Below are 19,216 nucleotides of genomic sequence, written 5' to 3'. Positions count from 1 at the left end.
TTCTTATAGGAGTAATATCCTTTTTTTTTCCTTTTTGTTTATTTTGGGATGAGAATTTTGTGATTGAGTAGGTGATAAGCATTTATATCGATATTTATTTCAAATGAATAAATAATAGCTACGCATATATAAACATACAAATGACAGTATATAATCATAAATCTGCATAGCTCAACTGAGAATAAAGTCTTTCAGTTTGAATCTTAGTAGGGCCACTGAGGCATTATAGACGCATCACATTTCTAGAATTTCGTGAAATTAATTGTGGTGCATCCGTCTTGAAACAACGGATGTGATGGGTTAGGTTCGCAAAACGCTATTAAAAATCACGGTTAAAAAAAAAATAAACAGTACATAATCATGATTAATTAATATTTATATTCATTCTATCAAGTTACATTAACTTGGTCCAGAAGTTATAGTGAATAACTTATCAACTAATAGAAGTTATATCTTTTGCTCGTAAAAAATCGTGGAATGAATTAAGAAAAACTTTGAAATATTTACCTAGTAAAATCATTTTTAACATTCTTACAGTTCAAAATTCACCACATTTTATATTTTGTAAATTTCTTAATTATATGAAAATGAATCAGAGGTGTAGATTTTATGTATGCAGCTAAAAAGGTCCAAATAGAAAGAGAAATACAATCCAGTATAAACTATAGTTCCATTTTCATTTTTAACTTTGGTTACATAGGATAGGATTAAAATAGATTATAAAAAAAAACAGTAATTTAATTATTTAAATAGTACTAGTAAAATAAAAGAACACATTATTAATTCCTTAAAATACCCCTGAAACCTTCAGCTTCACTTCTTCTCCTCTTCTTCTTCCTCCTCTTCAAAAGCCGACACAGGAAAAGACCTAGAAAGTCCAGTAGGGGTAGCAAAGTTAATCTTCTTACACTCCGGATCGGAAATTGAAATATCAGAAATCGTAACCCAGATGAGGATCTCCTTGCTCTTTACGCCGGTGAGCTTCTTCATCCGGCGATTCTCCACAAACGCCGTCACCTCAGTATCGTACCAGACGAGCTTCCCGATCTTCTTATACTTGTGCTCTTTCGCCTTCTTCTGTTTCAGCCACACGAATCCGGTTTCGGCGTTGCGGCCGACTTCTACAATGTCTTCAAGTGGGAGAAGACCATTAGGCATGTTGATTTCCTTCAGGAGTTCAAGTGATTTCTGCTTGCAAACCACCGGATCTGTGTAAATTTCGGCATTTTCACGGTGGCTTGCGATTACTTGAGACATGTTTTTTCCGATTTCACAGAGATTTGAATTTTTTTTAAGCGATTTGAGGAGGGTGAGGATTGTAATTTTGAATTTGCGAGTACTCATTTTGGGATTTGGGGTATATTTATACAACAAAGGTACGATGTTAATTTACCAAATTGACCTTTAGATTATTTATTTGTTTATTTTGGAATTCTCGTGACGACTTTTTTTTTTATGTAATTTAGTAAACGTTCTGCCATACTCTGAAATTAATAAAGTCGTTTAACTGCGTACCAGATGCTGACTTTCTTTTTAATTGATTACTATATTTTAACATTATTTAAGAATCTAATAATTTCGTTGCTTGTACTTATTTTTATTGATATTTTTTATGTTTGATAAAATGTTACGGAAATAAAAAACTCCATTTGCTTAATTATAATTATTAATTAGTGGTAACAAAAGGGAGAGTTGGATCAAATTTAGTCGGGTTGAAAATGAGTAAATATAAAATGGATAATAATTCAATCCGTCTATATTTTATATGGATAAAAAAAAAAAAATGAGTTGGGTAAAATACTAGTTTATTCATATTTTCATTTGTAAATAATACTCTACTTAAAGGATTCAATATGAAAAAATTATTTTAGTCTTTTTTAGATGAAAAATGTTGAAAATGCTTTATTTTAGTTTTATTGTACAATAAGAGTTAAAAAAATCCTACACTTTTCAATATAAAATAAATTTATATTGTAACAAGGGAAAAATATTTTTAATTTCAAAGAAAAATGAATAGTTGCATTTTAGGACTAAAACATATTAATGAACTTTAATCAATATCAATACTAATGCATGATTTGCTTATTTTACACAATTATTTATTTTTCAATATAAAATTGAACAAATAAAAAAAATTTATAATTAGCAAAAGAAATTGTACATTTAAAATATATGGGACAAAGACTTCACCTTTTTAATTATAGAGAAAAATAATTAGTTCTATAGAAGAACATAAAATGGAAGAGAAGTTACAATTTTTCCAGTGATATCATTTGGCTAATTCATACTTTACCCATATTTTATCCATATTTTTATGGGTTGAACATGAATATCAACCCATATTTTATCCATCGTAACTCACTCAGCCTATTAAAATATAGGCGAGCTAGCGAATTATCAAAATATGAATTCATTTTATCGATACTATTGTCAACTATTGATTTTCCACGCTTATTAAAATATTATAAATAAAATAAAAAAAAAAGCATATTTGAATATCTTATCTTATCCTATCAAATTAAATGTTACTCTATTTCACGTGATTACTTGTAAAAAATATATTTTTAGATCTATAATTTCGAGATAACTATATCCGCAATCCAATAATCCCTACGTAGATTCACCAAATTTTCATTTTTATAATTTGTGTAGGACCACCCATACCTAGTTTTAGGTCTATCCCTCTACCAAGAAAAAATGGTGGGAGTTTTGAAGGTAGACGATTAGGGTTTGGGAGTGGGCAGGTGGAGAAGAATGAAGCAACCTGTCCATATTTATGAATCTCACCTCAACACTTATTTATTATTTACATATCTCCCAACCAATTCCTCTCCCCTATCAATATTTATCTAAGTCTTTCACATGACCTAATCTCGACTCGATATTCAATAATATTATTCATTGTTGATTTGACGTTGAGATTAATAAGCAGAAAATGATAAAGTAATTCATTTAATTGTTATTATTAAATATAAGTCACCTAAATATTGAAAAATGAAGGAAAAAGGGTTTGATATACCCCTCAACTTTGTCATTTAGAGCTGATATACCCCTCGTTATAAAAGTGGCTCATATATACCCCTACTTGTAAACAAATGGCTCACATACACCCTTTTTCTCTAACGGAAATGAAAAAAATAATAATTTTAATCTAAATTCTTAATATTTTTTTCTAAAAAATATAATCCCATATTAGTAAATTTAATCCTCGTCAAATATTTTTTTTGACTTTTTTTGTTTCAATGACTAATTTATAATTATTATTTTGATAATCAAATTTATTTATGTTTCACTAATATTCTTGTAAAACATATTGTAGATGACCAAATTTTTTCTTCGAATACGAAATTAAATTACAATACACACAAAAAAAATAGTTTAATTTTTTTCCCTTTAAACTAAGGAATGAAAGAAAAAAACAAAATAAGAATAACAAACTCAAATAATCATTTTAAAAGTTTAAGAGAGTTTTAATACTTATTATTTCTATTATTTTTAAATATTAAATACTATGTTTTTATTTATTTTTGTATTATATATATAAAATACTCTATTTATTTATTTTAAAAGTGTAAGAGAGATTTATTTTATACTTCTTATTTATATTATTTTTAATAATAAATAACTATGTAAACTTAGTAGTCAAATTTAGAATTCCAAAATATTATTAAAAGTTTAATAAAATAAAAAATGTATTTGAATTAAAAAAATTAATACCAAATTAATTTAGTAAGAATATCACAAGGAAAAATCTTTTTGGTCAGAATGATATTTTATCTATGTTATTTTAATTTTCAAAATATTTTTACCCTTTTAAGCTTAATATCTTTTGACTAAAATGAAGAAAAAAAAAAGATCAGTTTGTTTTAAAATAATAAAATATTATAATATTTTAAAAATACTGACCAAATTTTCTAATCATTTAGCACTTCCCTTTTTTAAAATAAAAAATCAAAATTATCAAATTCTATACCACTTAGATATAAGAATCCAATATCATGCATAAGTAGGTGAATGAGATATATAGTTGGTCAAGTATAAATAGCTCATTGTACCAAAAAACACAAAATACAAATGAGTAAATGCTGATGATTTTGTGGTAGTTGAAAGCAATAATATCCCTTTGGTCCTCCATTAAGACTCAAAATTATTGCTTGTCCATAGTTATCTTTTGGCTAATGAATATAGGTACACTATGTTGCTGTGATTTAAAAGGCGAAGCATGAGACAAGACATTTTATATAGCATGGAGCGAGATAGACCTCAGACATAAGTTTTATGGATTTACGGAATATAATCTCGTGTAAATTCAATTTTATAATTTTATTACTAAGAATATAGCAAAAAATAAAAATAAAAATTCAATTATCCTTCCATACTAGTCGTAACATTCATGTAGTTTCTTGTCTCTTGATTTTAGTTACTATTTGTTATTTCTTGCATTTTGTTTATGGAATTAGTTTGTTGTAATTATTGTTCAGGATGATTTGTCGTGTGTTTTCTATATCTCTTTGTTGTATATTTTCGAATTGTGTTTTTTTGAGTTGAGGGTCTATTAATTAGAAAAAGTCTCATTATTTTCACAGTAATCTGCTTACACTTTATCCTTTCTCAGCCACGGGATTACATTGAGGGGCAAATTGTTTTTGACATTTTTCAACAACAACAACAAAAATAAACTGATCTAGGGTTTGAGAAGGTAAATTAATGTGTACGGACTTTACCACTATCTTAAAAGTAATGAGGTTGTTTTACCAAAAGTACAAAATTATAACATACAATAAGGATTTTGGTGGAGTGATAAGTATTCCTTCATCCTTAATCAAGAGGTCTCAGGTTTGAGCCTCTTGGAGACAGATTCACATCCAATGTAGAACTTTCTGGTGCGAACATAAATTTAGTCATCAAGCTTTAATGTGAAAATCGAACACGAAATGGAAGAACAAATGTATAAGAGAAGAAGACCAAAGGAGAAAGATGGAAAATTTGGCAAATAAATACCTGAATAACTAGAATTTAAGTATGGAAAATATCAGAACAGTTTGAGGTCCCTCTTCTATTAATTTCCTTTTTCTTTTTCTTTTCCATTTTTGCCCTCAAAATTTCTATTGTTTCACTTATATTTCTTTTTTCTTCTTCTTCTTTTCAACACTTACATTGGATTGGACCAGCTTTGGTACCACTTTGTGTCTATGTCCAAATTCATGTGAATCTGAGTTGAAAACTTGAAAAGAATTACATAAGAGTATGCTTAACGTCTTTTACACCCTTCCCTATTAAAAGAAAAATGGTATAAGTCCAAAAAATGTATCTAGCGATAAATCATCTTATTTTTAAAACAAATATTAAATCATCTTCTCTTATATATTTGTCCTTCTACTTTATACGTATCCTTCACACAACTTTCTATCTACGATTATAACCCTCATGATGAAGTTAAATTCTAAAAAAAGAAGTTCAAAACCTAAATAATGCGAAAGTAAGTGAAATTAATTGAAATGAGGGACCATAACAAAATTTACAAAATTATTTTTAGGGCACTAATTTATTGTGTTTTATGACTTTCATTAACTAATGAGGCCTTTGACGGCCATTAAGGCCAATGAAGTTATATTACGTAATAAACTAGTGTGCTATATAATTGAAACATTAATGCAAGACTTTTTTTTTTTTTTTTTTTGTAGGATTCAGTTTTAAGTGTGTTATTTTGTAAGGTTTACTGTTAGTAATTTGATCATCCATCTTATTTCGTGTTGATTATTTAACAATTAATGTTACCAGTTAGTTGTTTAAATAATTTAACTATGAGCTATTGTCAAACATCACAAGTTAATTACCAACATAGTTTTGAGTTTTTGATATCAATGATGAAACTTTATTTTTTCCCTTTAGAAGAAATAACGAATGTAAATGAAATTTATTTATCATATTAATCCTTATTAAAACGAAACAACAAAACAAGTATCTATCATTTGATTAAAAGGATGTGATTGTTTTAATTTATGTGACACATTTCATTTAGTGAGAATCAAACATGAATTTACGCATGAATTATGTATATGTATGTATATATATATATATATAAAATACTTTAAGTCATAATAATTGACAATTCAAAATATTTAAAGATGTATGAAAAATTTAAGATCAAAGATAAACTTATTTGAATCAAAATTCAAAATATTTCACATAAATTGAAATGGATGGAATAATATCATTAACATGCCTCAAGTTTTATTCAGTAATCAAGTATTTTCTCGTAAGATTTATACATATTTTGCAAATTAAATTTCAAATAATTTAAACCCTTAACTATCTAAAAGTTTAACTCATGGAAATAAGTTATGTTGGGTTTTGATATAAATTTTGTAACATTGTTTATTCATGGATATTACGAAAATACATGAAGATAATATTATTTGAAAGAAGAAGTAAATGAAGGGTGTGGGCAATAAATAAAAACTCTTGCATACATATACACTCCCTATTTTTGGAGAATCGAGCTATATTTTCTGTTGTTACAAAAATTTTATAAAGAATTTCGATAGTAATAAAAAGTTAGTATTAATTAATTATCGAGTCAAATCAATATTTAAATTGGTATTTCAAGTGAGTCAGGACATAGATACTATAATTATCCAATTGCTGATATGTTTACTGTTTAGAGGAAAAAATATAGTGCCTTTTTTAATTAATCCCAATTTATTTATATTCTATAAAGAACAACAACATCTTATTATATTTAATACTACTTGTTTTACTTGAAATAACGCATTTTAATTCTAAATGAGATGGATTTATAGTTATTAACCACTTCCTTCTAAAACGAAAAATGTTGGAGCACTCTTATTGAAATTTTTTGAATTTTTCTTAACTCCAATAGAAATAAAATAATCTTCGAGCCCGTTATAAGGTTGTCCGCTATAAGGCTAATAAGATCAGAAAGAAGAGAATTGGACTCTTTCTTTTATTCGGATTGACTCTAATTGTGATTTTGACTCTATTATGATCTCTCTCTGTCAAAATAGAAATCGAAAATGAAGGTGATTTCGCTACACTTGTTTTTAGTTGGAAATTTCAACTCGAAGGCACACCCAGTTTGCGAGTTTCTTAACTCGATGAATCCATCGTTTATACACCTGCTATGAGAGGGAGCCTATCTATCCTGTGTAAATTTAAATTGATCGAACTCTAATATACGGAGAATAAGAGTTGAAGAAGTGACATAATAGAAACTTTTGAGGGGAAAAAAATGAAAGCCACAACAATATGGGGTTTAAAAAAAAGAAGAGGCACTTGTGACCTCAAACATTTTCTCCCACAGGAAGCTTCACTTTTTTCTGTCTTGTTGTGTAAAAAACACAAGTATTCCCACTGTGCTGCTTCTCTCAGGTATTTTCCAAATCTCTGCTTCTGGGTTTCTTCTCTTACACTTGTATTCTTCGAATTTCATATATGATTTTGAAACTACTATCTTTTCTCTCTTCGTTAAAAGTTGAAGGATAATTGGGTATTTGGGGTTCATAATTTCATTGTCATTGAGTTCTACACTTGTTATTTTAGTTGCTTCTCTTTGATTGATTCAAACTCTAAAACCAAGAAATTTGGCCAATTTTTACTTGTTTTGAAGCAATAGCAGAAGATCAGTACTTTAAGCAATGCTAGGACCTATGGAGTTTATTAAATATTCAACCAAACAAACTATAAATTTAATCTAAAAAATAATCCGGGATATCCCACCTTGTCCTATCATACTTGGGGTTATTTTATCCCACCTTCCAAGCTGAGGCGAATTCGGGATGTACAGACTCTGGGTGCATCAATATTACCTTAGTATTCGAACCCAAGCCTTATGGGTGGATCCTTAATTATATACTAATTTCTAACAGTTCCTCAAAATCGATATACATATATACAAGAATTTTTTTTTAAGTTACTGGGTGCACGTGCACCTCCACCCAGAAGGTGGGTCCGCCTCTGCTTCCAAGTAGGATAAATTAGTTCAAAGATTATAATCTAGGAATATAATCTCGAGATAACTTAGTGTGCGAACCAAACTGACCCCTTAGAGATAACAGCAACCAAAAAGACAAGAAAAATAGGAGTTTAACTATGCATGACTGGTTGGAATGTTTTGGTTAATTTATTTGCTGTATCAAGTATGGCACAAACATTCTTATAGAATAATATCATGAGAGACTCGACGAATGCAATACCTTTTTTTTGTGTGTTTTTTCTAATTACTTGTTGTGTCTAACCGGAAAATGTTCGTGATTTCATTGAGAAGGAAGTTTTTTTCTTATCGTCATACCGCCTTATTCTTAGTCCAGATGTTCCTTGAATTTGGTATTTTATCGAAATTGTAATTGATGAGAACTCTGTCTCTTTTATGTGTAAAACTTTTATAGTATGTTATAGAGTATCTTATGCTTGTAGAGTAAAGAGTTTCACCTTGTACATTACCATCCTTGGTCCAATATTATGTTTTTTACGCCCCTCAAAAAGAACATGTCTCGTTTATCTTCCTTGCAGAAAGCAATGGTAGTCGCCGTTCGTGCCTCACCCCTTGTTTTTCTACCTTCATCACCATTTGCTGCCTCCAGGAACTTGAAGAAACAATGTAGTAACACCATCATCAGTTTCAACATTCGTCTTCAAAGTAGTCATAGCAAGTCCAGCTGTATCACTATTAGCAGCATCAAATGCTCTGCCTCGTCTACCTCTGCTATTGTTTCAAAGGAGGAAGAACCGTTGCCACTTGAGGTGAATGAGATTAAGACACTGTGCAAAACTTGGGTATGGAGAGGTTACAACATAAATTACTTGAGTTATCCAGGGCACAACAACGACACTTGTCGCCCTTCTCTACTTCTAGTTCATGGTTTTGGTGCCTCTGTCGCCCATTGGCGTAGGAACATTGCCACGCTTGCTCAAAATTACAGAGTGTATGCTATTGACCTACTTGGTTTTGGTGCTTCTGACAAGCCTGAAGGATTTGCATATAACATGGAAACTTGGGCTGAGTTAATATTGGATTTTGTGAACCAAGTTATTCAAAGACCAACCGTATTGGTAGGGAACTCTGTCGGAAGCCTTGCTTGTGTAATAGCTGCTGCAGATCCTTCTCAAACATCCATTCAAGGTCTTGTTTTGTTGAACTGTGCTGGAGGCATGAATAACAAGGCAATTGTTGACGATTGGAGGATTAAGTTGCTATCGCCTTTACTCTGGCTTGTTGACTTCTTATTGAGCCAAAAACCAATAGCTTCTTCAATCTTTACTCGGGTCAAACAGAGAGAAAATCTAAAGAATATATTGTTGTCTGTCTATGGTAACAAGGAGTCTGTGGATGAAGATCTGGTGGACATTATTCGAACACCAGCAGATTCTGAAGGTGCGCTTGATGCTTTTGTATCCATTGTGACAGGTCCACCAGGGCCTAACCCAGTGCAGTTGATCCCAAAAATGACATTGCCTATACTTGTGTTATGGGGTGATCAAGATCCATTTACTCCGATCGATGGCCCTGTTGGTAGATACTTCTCATCCTTACCTTCTCAAAAACCAAATGTGAGTTTATTCCTTTTAGAAGGTGTGGGACATTGCCCTCATGATGACAGACCTGATCTTGTCCATGAGAAGCTGCTTCCTTGGTTAAGCAATTTACCAGTGGCAGATAATGTTGTTACATGATTATCCTTTTTTGATATGTTATACTATTTTTATTGATCTTCATGTATAGATGATATTGACTTGTAAATCATGTCACAAAGAATACATTTGTTGGAGCAAATATAATTATAGAAGTCACCTTTGTATAAAAAAGGTTCTTTGATTTGAAATGGCCAAAACATTGGGTCATTAATGTGCTATGGCCACTTCCCTGCTAGGGACTGCATACAGTAGAATTGAGGTCCACCACCTTATCAACATTTAATAGATCCAACAACATAAATATTTGTGTATAGTATAGAGTAAATTTATTTCACATCTGCATAAGCCTGGGTAGAATGAGGCATCTAAGTGAAATATTCGATGCACGCACAAGCAGACCAACACTATAATTACGACAACATATCTAGTGTAGTCACACTAACAAAGGTAGTGTGCGCATATTTCAGCTGAACACACCCTGGCAATCATAATTTCATATCAATTAACGCAAGCTGCTAATAGCTCCAGCGGCTAAAAATTGAAAAGCACGACAAGGTCAATTTACTGAGTTATCTGGAGCCAGCAGCAAGTTCAGCAAGTAAAAAAAGATGCAGCAAGAACGCACATTTCGTTACTCATGAACCCTAAGGTACATGTATGTCATCACATAACATTATGCATAACTACAATATTCACAAAGTCAAAGGTACAAAGCTCTCGTAACATTATCGAGGGGCAATTTGTGCACTCTTAAGAAGCATATGCTCAAAATCAAAACAAAGGCAGATGCCTATAGTCCATCCTTTCAAAGTGATACTGGTTGATCCAAAGCTTATGAATGACTGACTGGTATCTTATCTGCAGAAGCAATGCTGGCTCATAACCTTCTCCTCAGCTTTCAAGTATGAGTTCATCCAACTTCCTCGCGTTCCCTGAAAAACAGAAAAATCAACATACACACTTACGAAACTAGAATTTTTGACATATTACATGGAGTATAATCTTAACAAAATCATGAACAGATAACAGATCAAGGCCAAAAGGCATAGCTAGTGAATGATCTAGCAGACAATCATTCGACACTCAATCATGGACCAGCACATTCCAACACACGATAATTTAATCAAGAGATGCATTTTCAGTTAGAACTCATTCATCAACACCTTTATAAAGAGAAACAACACAAAAAGGAACCTAAACAGCGTATCTAAAAGAGCTTGAAATACAAATCCTTCTCTGCGAGTCCACGTTTCAAATGCAAGCTAGATATGAAAGTTCAGTTCTTTATCCTCATCAAACAGAAAAATGCTTTGAGCTCGACCTGAAGATCAGGGGCAACATTCTGATGAAACCAAACCATTATACATTATAATGCAGCCGAATTGGTTGGATTGAGCACCAAAAACTACTCTCAAACAAAGATGGATATAATAAACTTTGAAGTCATTTAAGAAATTATCTCATTGCATTAGCACATATACACTAGTAAGTTGCAATCACATATATATCAGACGAAAATTAAGAATGTATTACTAGCAGCGAAAGATTAAGGTACCCCGGAAATGCATCGACAACGCTATCCAAACAGCATTAGTTCTATAATCAAAATGAGTTCATCTCCAGACAGTAAGTCCTTCTTTTGACCAACATCCTAGCAGCTGTTCCATAAGGCTCCTTGAATGCAGCTCCCACCCAATTCCCATCTGCCCCAACTACCTCTTTCTTGGGCTGTTCACTCGGCCTAATTGCCACCAAAGTGGCCCCTTTGAGCACTGTTCCATCAGGTAATTCCAAATGTGCGGCATACCACAACCGCATATTCAACGCCGGAACCAAAGTCCTTTTGGAGGCCGATGAAGCTGAGAGAGGCTTCACCCTCAGCTCCTCCAGTTGATCTTTGTTCATACACAACACTCCTTGCTCATCTGCATCTGTCAAAACCAAACTATCCAGAGTTTTATGCTCCGCAATTATAGGCTGCAGCAGATAGTGCCTTGCGGAAGCTGCAATTAACGAACTAATCGTCCACACCACCCTCAGCTTCAAACCCCCGTTGGTGTAAAACGAATCGGGTATGCTCCCATTATCATTTTCCCCATTTCCATCCGTGTTTGGAAGACTACAACCACTGGTACTAGTTACAGGTTGAATCACTGAAGATGCACCAAGTATAATACAATTATCGAGGGTCGATCCAAAATCAGCTCTCCATTTCAGCAACACCCCCTCATCTATCCCGAGCTCACCACTAGGCAATTCGATTCTGAGAAGCTTAATCTCGTTAAAATTCTTCAGAACTTGAGTAGGGGAATGATGGGTCACAGAGTTCTTCTCAAAATCATCACCGTCAACGACAGCGGCTGAAGAAGAGGCAGCACGTCGAGGTGAAATGGAGATGAATTGGGTTATAGATTGAAAGGGTTTGAGTAAACCAGAGAAGACCAAACGAAAAAGGGAAGAGATGGGGTGCCTGGACTTATCAGAAGAGTAACCAGAAGAAGAAGAAGAAGACGGAGGAGAAGACTCATCATCGGAGATAACACAATCCACGCGAACGAGAACGTTGTCCACTTCAGGAACTAGTGAATTGAACCTTCTAGAAACCACAGAACAACGACCCAAAGCCTTAACATCGCCGATCTTGTTGAAGATGAATAGAAGAATTGAGTCTGGTAATCGATCGAAGTGGTCCATGGGTTCGGGGTAAATCATGTTTCCGGTCAGATCTGCAAACTCACCGTCGGGATCTAAGGTAGAAGAGAAAGAAGATGAGAAGCAAAAATGCGGTGCTTGTGTATACCACTCATATCCTTACAGTCTGTGTAGTCGCTATATTGGAGATGCAACTGCGTGTGGGTCTCTTCTGTCTCTCTTTGGGTGTGTGATGGGTTTATTACATTTAACATCTAATATGTCACAACTCCCTCTATTCGGGTCATTATAGTTTGACAAATACTATTCGGGTCATTATAGTTTGACAAATAAAAAATAATTTTTTTTTGGTATTAAATAATAATCAGTCTAAATATTATATTTGGTGATGTAGGCCTTATTTTACCATTATTAACCATGTGATTGAGATTGATAAGATTCTTTTATCTCTTTATAAAAGGAAAAATATACGAGTATTTCTTCAAAATTTCAAAGACACACTCATATTATACTAAGTTCCTATTACCTCTGAACTTATTTTATAAGTATTTTTTTATTTTTTTTAAGCCTATATGGTAATAGCTTGGGAAAAAAAAATCAATCAGCGTTGTGTTCACAGATAAAAAAAGTAAAAAATTATTAAAAAAAAATAAGTTCAGGATCTCTGTGATTTTGAATATAGATTAAAAGAAAGTATTTGTGTAGTATTCTTTTATAAAATTGAAAGGTTATGGATCGACGTGATGCAATGAAGTTGTTTTTGAGTCCTCTTAGTCGGCAACTTCTTATTTCGAACCCTTTCTTTTTCTTTAGTGGCCGTAACCAAAGACTTCTATATCCCTTTAGTATTTAGGCCTACCCAACATGGATTTTGGTGATGTAGGCCATGTATTTGTTTTTTGTTTTTTCATTTGATTTTTATGTTAAAATTTAATTAAATTTGGGTTGCATTCGGAAATCTTATGGTCAGATAAAATGCTTTCTAATAAAGGCGATTTCATACTCAAGGAAGGGATCGAACTTGAGTATCATGATTAAGGATGAGAAAGTACTTATCATACTATCACAACCTTGGCCATGTATTATTATCAAATAATGTAATGATATAATTGAGATTCATTTATTTTTTACGAGAGATTTTAAATTCGAATTATGATAGTTGATAACTTTTTAATGGGACATTATATCTTTCCAATAAGCTTATCCACAATTTTCTTTCATCTCTTTTGTTAGTAGGCTTATATCCACCGCGAATTTCTGTGTTGTAGGCACTATATAATAACATGAAATAATAGAATGGGATGGAAAACATGTAGGCCAGGTAGTGATTGGAATTTAAAGTATTTCATTCCAAGTGTTTGTTGCTAAAATCTATGATTTACCATGGGAGAACATGATATGATTACGACTTCGTTAGTCCTTAATCAGACATTTCAAGTTTAAGTTTTTGAATATCAAGTCACCTTTGTTTGGGATGCTTTACTCTTTTTCGAGACGAATTTGAATTTAATCGCGCTCCAATTTTAACCCTTTTTGTGCAAATGGATTTGATTGTAGAATGGCCCTTTTCTAACTTGAAGCCCAGCAAGTGTATTCTAAAGACCATTTTCTTATGACAAGTAAGCCCAATTCCTAATACTATTTCACAATCTTATCTTTTTATTTATTTGATTAAATCCCTATACAAAATTAGCGTACGATCAAACCTCTGTATAACAATTCTTAATTAGTGAACTCAAGTAGGATGAGAGAGTTGATTAGAATTTATGAGTTTAATGCATGCATTGCTTCTAAAAGTTGGAACAAGTCTCTATAATTAACATGCATTAATATATCATAATCAATCATAATATAGAAAAAATAACATTTCTTAGCAACTTCCCTTATAATCATAAATGTATTTTTCAAACTAAAAAAAATTGGATATCTTGTTGTAAACATAACTTGTGCTGGTCCACTATTCTTCTTAGTTGTTCAAAATAATTATTGCTCGACATAATATATACTTTCCCTTCCACTCCACGTTGCATTTGCATCTCAACAATATTAATTGCAATAGCTATTTTTTTAATGGCCACGTTACGTTACTCTTATAATTCAATAATTTATAGTGTTTTTAATAGACACGTTACAAAAGTAACGCCACAAGACATTATTAATTTATGGCACGTAGAATAAATAATACTCCATAATAATAATTGTAAGTCTGAATTGAAATTACGAATCTCATGCATACAATATATATAAATTTTATGAATTAATTATCAAGAAAAATAATGGAACACACACATGACAACCAAAAATAATACATATTTATTGTATATATGTTTCAAATTATAAACTCTTATATAATATAATGTAAATCTACGATTTAAAGGAAAAATAAAACAGAACATAACACAAGACGATGAGAATGACAACAACAAAAAAAAACATAATACTAAAGTATATAGCGAGGTACATAGCTCGAGTAATTATAGGTACACACACTATTTATAGATTTTTCAAAATTATGAACCACATGAGAATTTTTCTGGGGATTATTATGAAAATTTGCAGGAAAATCCCGAGAAAAATCCGGATGTAGTTCATATTTTTTTTAGTGTACTTAAGTTTATTGGAGTTTTCTTTGGAGTCTAATTTGTGTATTAAATCGTTGAATAAACTCCTCAACTCTTTTATTTAATTCCTCTACTGACATATCTAAAAATTCATCATTAATTTCTTCATCTCCATTTACTTGTAAATCATTATATCTCTCAGATTTTGACCTTTGAATCCTTTTCAATTTTTTCTCATTTTTATCCACCGGCATCATTGCTTTTAATTCTGAATTAATCCGATAGAATTTCACTTCACCCTTCTTCTCCTTTTTACTATCAGTAATGTTGATTATTTGTTCTTTGTCTTCGTCTCTTTGTTTGTTGTTTTCGATTAGAATTACGTCTTTTATATGTTCTTCTTCGTGAGGAATAATAATCTCCTTTTTTTTTATCGTATACGAAGAATAATTGAATGATGGAGTACTAGTAATAGTACTTTTTTCTTGACAAATTTTCATGTAATATTCTTGATCAATTGACGATGAATAAGAGAAATTAGAGCCAAAATTAAAATCAATAGTAATGATGAGAATAAGGGTGTTGGAAATAAAGAACCAAAAGTTTGTGGTGTTAATAAGAGTATATGGGGAGAGATTGAACATATAAAAGATGGAAATATACATGCAAATTGAAAAAACAAAGGCCCAAAAAGATAACCTTGAATTTCTTTTTTGAGGAATATTATAATTATAATTATGATTCCTCAATTTGCTAAGTTTTATAGGATTTTCTAATAAATTTGGTTGAGGCATGGCCATATTTTTTGAGTTTGGTGGAGGGGACTTATTAGATTTTGTTCAAAGTGAAGAGGGAATTTATAGTGAAAATTATATTCAAAGAGAGAAAGGGACTGGTAAATCATGATTAATCTAGATACTACTATTTCAAGATTGATAATAATTGAGATACTATATTATATATTATGGTTACGTATAAACCCTTCATAATTAAAAAGAATTCCATTAAGATCCTGCTGAAATATATTTCCGATAATATATACGGTGAAATCTTATTAATTGGCTTTGGGAGGGGAGTGTATGCAAAGACCTTGCCATATTATCTTGTAGACGTAAAGAGGTTATTTCCGAATATACATGATACTCCTCCTCTCTCAATTAATATAGTGTATTTTTATTTTTAATCAGTTACTAAAAGAATAAAATATTTTTATATATAGTAAAAATTTAATTTTAAATTTTACTTTAAATGAAATAATATAGTAACACAAACATCTATGCTAGACCACTATTCTCGAAAAAACATTCTTTCTTTTTTAAACTCAATACTAAATCAAACTATATCACATAATTGATACGAAAGAAATATATGTACTATTCTTTCTATCATTTCTTTAGTTATATATATCAATCATCTACTTAATTCAACAAGTCAATCAATTTTCTTGTGAGATTGGTTCGATGATTTCATTAATTATATTGTATGTACTATGTAACGCCATAACTTTTTTAGAAAATAGTTTGGTTTGTGTATAACTTTTTTTTTAAAATAATAACAATTAAATATTAATAATAATGTCAATAAATTAAAGGATATTTTGATCGAATTTTTGAGAACTAAGCATTAATAATGATGTGCGAAATAATAATTACATGAATCAGGTAATATGAAATCATTTTCATCACGAAGAATATAATTTTCCCGAAAGAATTTTAATTAGACATCTCTTTAATTACTTATTTTTTTGCATACTTTCATTCTATTCACAAAAAAATATTGCACGCATGTACTAATTAATAAGGGGGGAAAAATCTATAAAAGGTAAAATAACATCTTTGGTAAAACTTTATCGAGTTAAAATCTATTCTTGTAAAGATATAATTATAGGTGTCATAGGTAGAGCTAATTAAAACCTTAAAATTGATGAAAGTCATTTGAGTTTGAAATCTTAAATATCTTATGTTACTAAATTTCAATTGGATGAACAATTGCATTTATGTTACGACTATCCAATCAAACTCATGACAACTGTCCTAGGAGAATAAGTAATAATACAAATTTAATGTATTAATATTGAATTTATAGTGATTTGCACGTAGCTCTAATAAATTCAAATGATTAGTTGGAAGAACAATATTATAGATTATAGCTTGAGTTTAGACAATATTTTGAAGAAAAATTTATTTATTTCCTCTTTGTTTAGTAAAAATGAGCAAATAATTAGGAGATATAGTCAAATTACTGTGTTATTTATCTCAGATAGTTTTGATTGTTATAATGAAATATTATTATAGATAACATAATTGATATTCATCGATTCTTCTTTAATCGAATTAATGTTTTCTCACAAGTCACAACCTAGGGGGTAGGGACCCCCCACCCCATTAGAAGAAAGATGTTCATGCAAAAGAGAGAAAATGACTATACACTAATACACACATATCATTGAGTTTACCACACAAATTAATTAATTAAAACACCTCATACATATCAACCAATATATTTTTTTTTAAAAAAAATAATTATATTAAAAATATTATATTGCAAAAACTATCTCACAAAACCAAATCAATGCATGGCACTCTTCACTCTATATTCCATGCTTTGCTTTGAAAAAAATAATATACTTTATCAATTTCAAGTTATATGTTTTTTGCTTTCCATTTTAATTCATTTCATAAAAATAAATTACTATTTTTTTTAGCAATTCTTTAATATTCAGTTTCAACTATTCATAGTATCATAACATTTTGATATCTCTAATCATAACATTTAAAAAATTTCTATACTTTCTTAAAATTCTGTAACAAATTAATATAAGACAAACAAATTAAAACAGATAGAACTTCTTTATATTTGTTTGATTAAATAATTGTTTGATTAAATAATGATTGCAATTTGATATGATAGATGGATGTTGTTTTCACAAATGATATCATAAATCCAAAACCTTGTAAGTAATTCATCTCAAATTTGTGCATATCATTGTGTTTGTGGACCCTTTTCCTTTTTTTGCCCCAAACATTGCACTAATTTTTTGACTCATTGCCTTACAAATGTACGCTTATAACACCCTTCATGGCCCCAATTAGCAGCTAAATTTACCCTTACGTGGCAGCCAAGTAATGCCACGTATTTACTTGTGAAAAACATGTCAATTATATAATGTTGAAAATTCTAGGTTTTGATTAATATTGTGATGATCGATTAGTATGGATGATGATATGATCGATTTCATTATCGTTTGATTTTTTAATAAACGTAGAAATAGTTTAAACGATAGATATTTGAGACGGGAAGATGTGAAAATGAGGGGATCGGAGAGAGTTATTAGTATCATTTGTCCACTTGTTATTTGTTCTATTGAATTATTTAATTTTTACGTTCTTGCGTGGTCAGATTAATCAGTAATTATTTAGTTGTTAATCATGATTCGGCTAAATAGGTTAGTAAGATAATTAAATTGAATAATAATTTAATAGGATAATCCACAGAAATAAACACAAACAATTTGGAGTTTAGTAAAAGATGATTACCGGTGTGAAACATATCACAACAACATAGGCACGAGTTATGGCGCATTGAAGTAGGATATTTTTGGTGTTTTATTTTTCGAAAGTCAATTTGATGAATTTTTAAAATTAAAGTATATTATATTAGTTCGATATTTTAAGGGATAATGCACAAGTACCCCCTCAACCTATGCCTGAAATCTCAGAGACACACTTATATTATACTAAGGTCCTATTACCCCCTGAACTTATTTTATAAGTAATTTTCTACCCCTTTTTAGCTTACGTGGCACTAGTTTGAAAAAAAAGTCAACCAGGGGTAATAAGACCTTAGTATAGTATAAGTGTGTCTCTGAGACTTCGGGCATAGATTGAGGGGATACTTGGACATTATCCCATATTTTAAACAAAATTTAGATATTAAAAAATTCTATGAAAAGTACTACAAATTTTGTATATTGATATGATTAAAAAAATACATTATAAAATATTACTCAGAATTCTTATAATTTGACTCTGAGAAAATCTATAACAATTAAAAATGTAGGAAAAAAAATATACGCTTTAGCATAAAAAATTAAAAACTTCCTAGATTTGCAAAAGCTAGAAATTTCTCCTATTACATAATTGTAAATAATGTCTTGGTTTATTTTTTACATAATTTCCTTTTATCAAAAAAAAAAATCTTTTCAAGTAATTCTTTAATTTTAACTTTTCATATTCTTTAATTTCAAATTTTCATATAATAACATGTTTTAACTTCTAAGACCTAAGTATGTAGTAATTGATATATTAATATGATCTACATCATATTATTGTTGTATCATAACATGTACA

The 19,216-nt window shown here is 30.5% G+C and overlaps 3 protein-coding genes across 3 annotated transcripts; 1 reads left to right on the top strand and 2 right to left on the bottom strand.

Annotated features, from left to right (window-relative positions):
* Window positions 1–651: 651 nt before the first annotated feature.
* On the bottom strand, window positions 652–1,515 carry LOC101247392 (uncharacterized). The gene has a single exon (XM_004233073.5). The coding sequence runs from the start codon at window positions 1,342–1,344 to the stop codon at window positions 814–816; it is 531 nt and encodes a 176-aa protein (XP_004233121.2). The 5' UTR covers window positions 1,345–1,515; the 3' UTR covers window positions 652–813.
* Window positions 1,516–6,869: 5,354 nt separating this feature from the next.
* On the top strand, window positions 6,870–9,887 carry LOC101247687 (uncharacterized). The gene is made up of 2 exons (XM_004233075.5): window positions 6,870–7,392; window positions 8,533–9,887. The coding sequence occupies exon 2, from the start codon at window positions 8,539–8,541 to the stop codon at window positions 9,691–9,693; it is 1,155 nt and encodes a 384-aa protein (XP_004233123.1). The 5' UTR covers window positions 6,870–7,392; window positions 8,533–8,538; the 3' UTR covers window positions 9,694–9,887.
* Window positions 9,888–10,280: 393 nt separating this feature from the next.
* LOC101248164 (F-box protein At5g46170) lies at window positions 10,281–12,579 on the bottom strand. The gene is made up of 2 exons (XM_004233076.5): window positions 11,210–12,579; window positions 10,281–10,586 (listed from the first exon to the last, which is right to left on the bottom strand). The coding sequence occupies exon 1, from the start codon at window positions 12,364–12,366 to the stop codon at window positions 11,257–11,259; it is 1,110 nt and encodes a 369-aa protein (XP_004233124.1). The 5' UTR covers window positions 12,367–12,579; the 3' UTR covers window positions 10,281–10,586; window positions 11,210–11,256.
* Window positions 12,580–19,216: the final 6,637 nt, after the last annotated feature.

The sequence above is a fragment of the Solanum lycopersicum genome, chromosome 2 (assembly GCF_036512215.1).
Source record: "Solanum lycopersicum chromosome 2, SLM_r2.1".
Taxonomy (NCBI): Eukaryota; Viridiplantae; Streptophyta; class Magnoliopsida; order Solanales; family Solanaceae; genus Solanum; species Solanum lycopersicum.
Note: the sequence above shows the minus strand (reverse complement) of the source record. Positions and strands in the feature narration are given on the sequence as shown.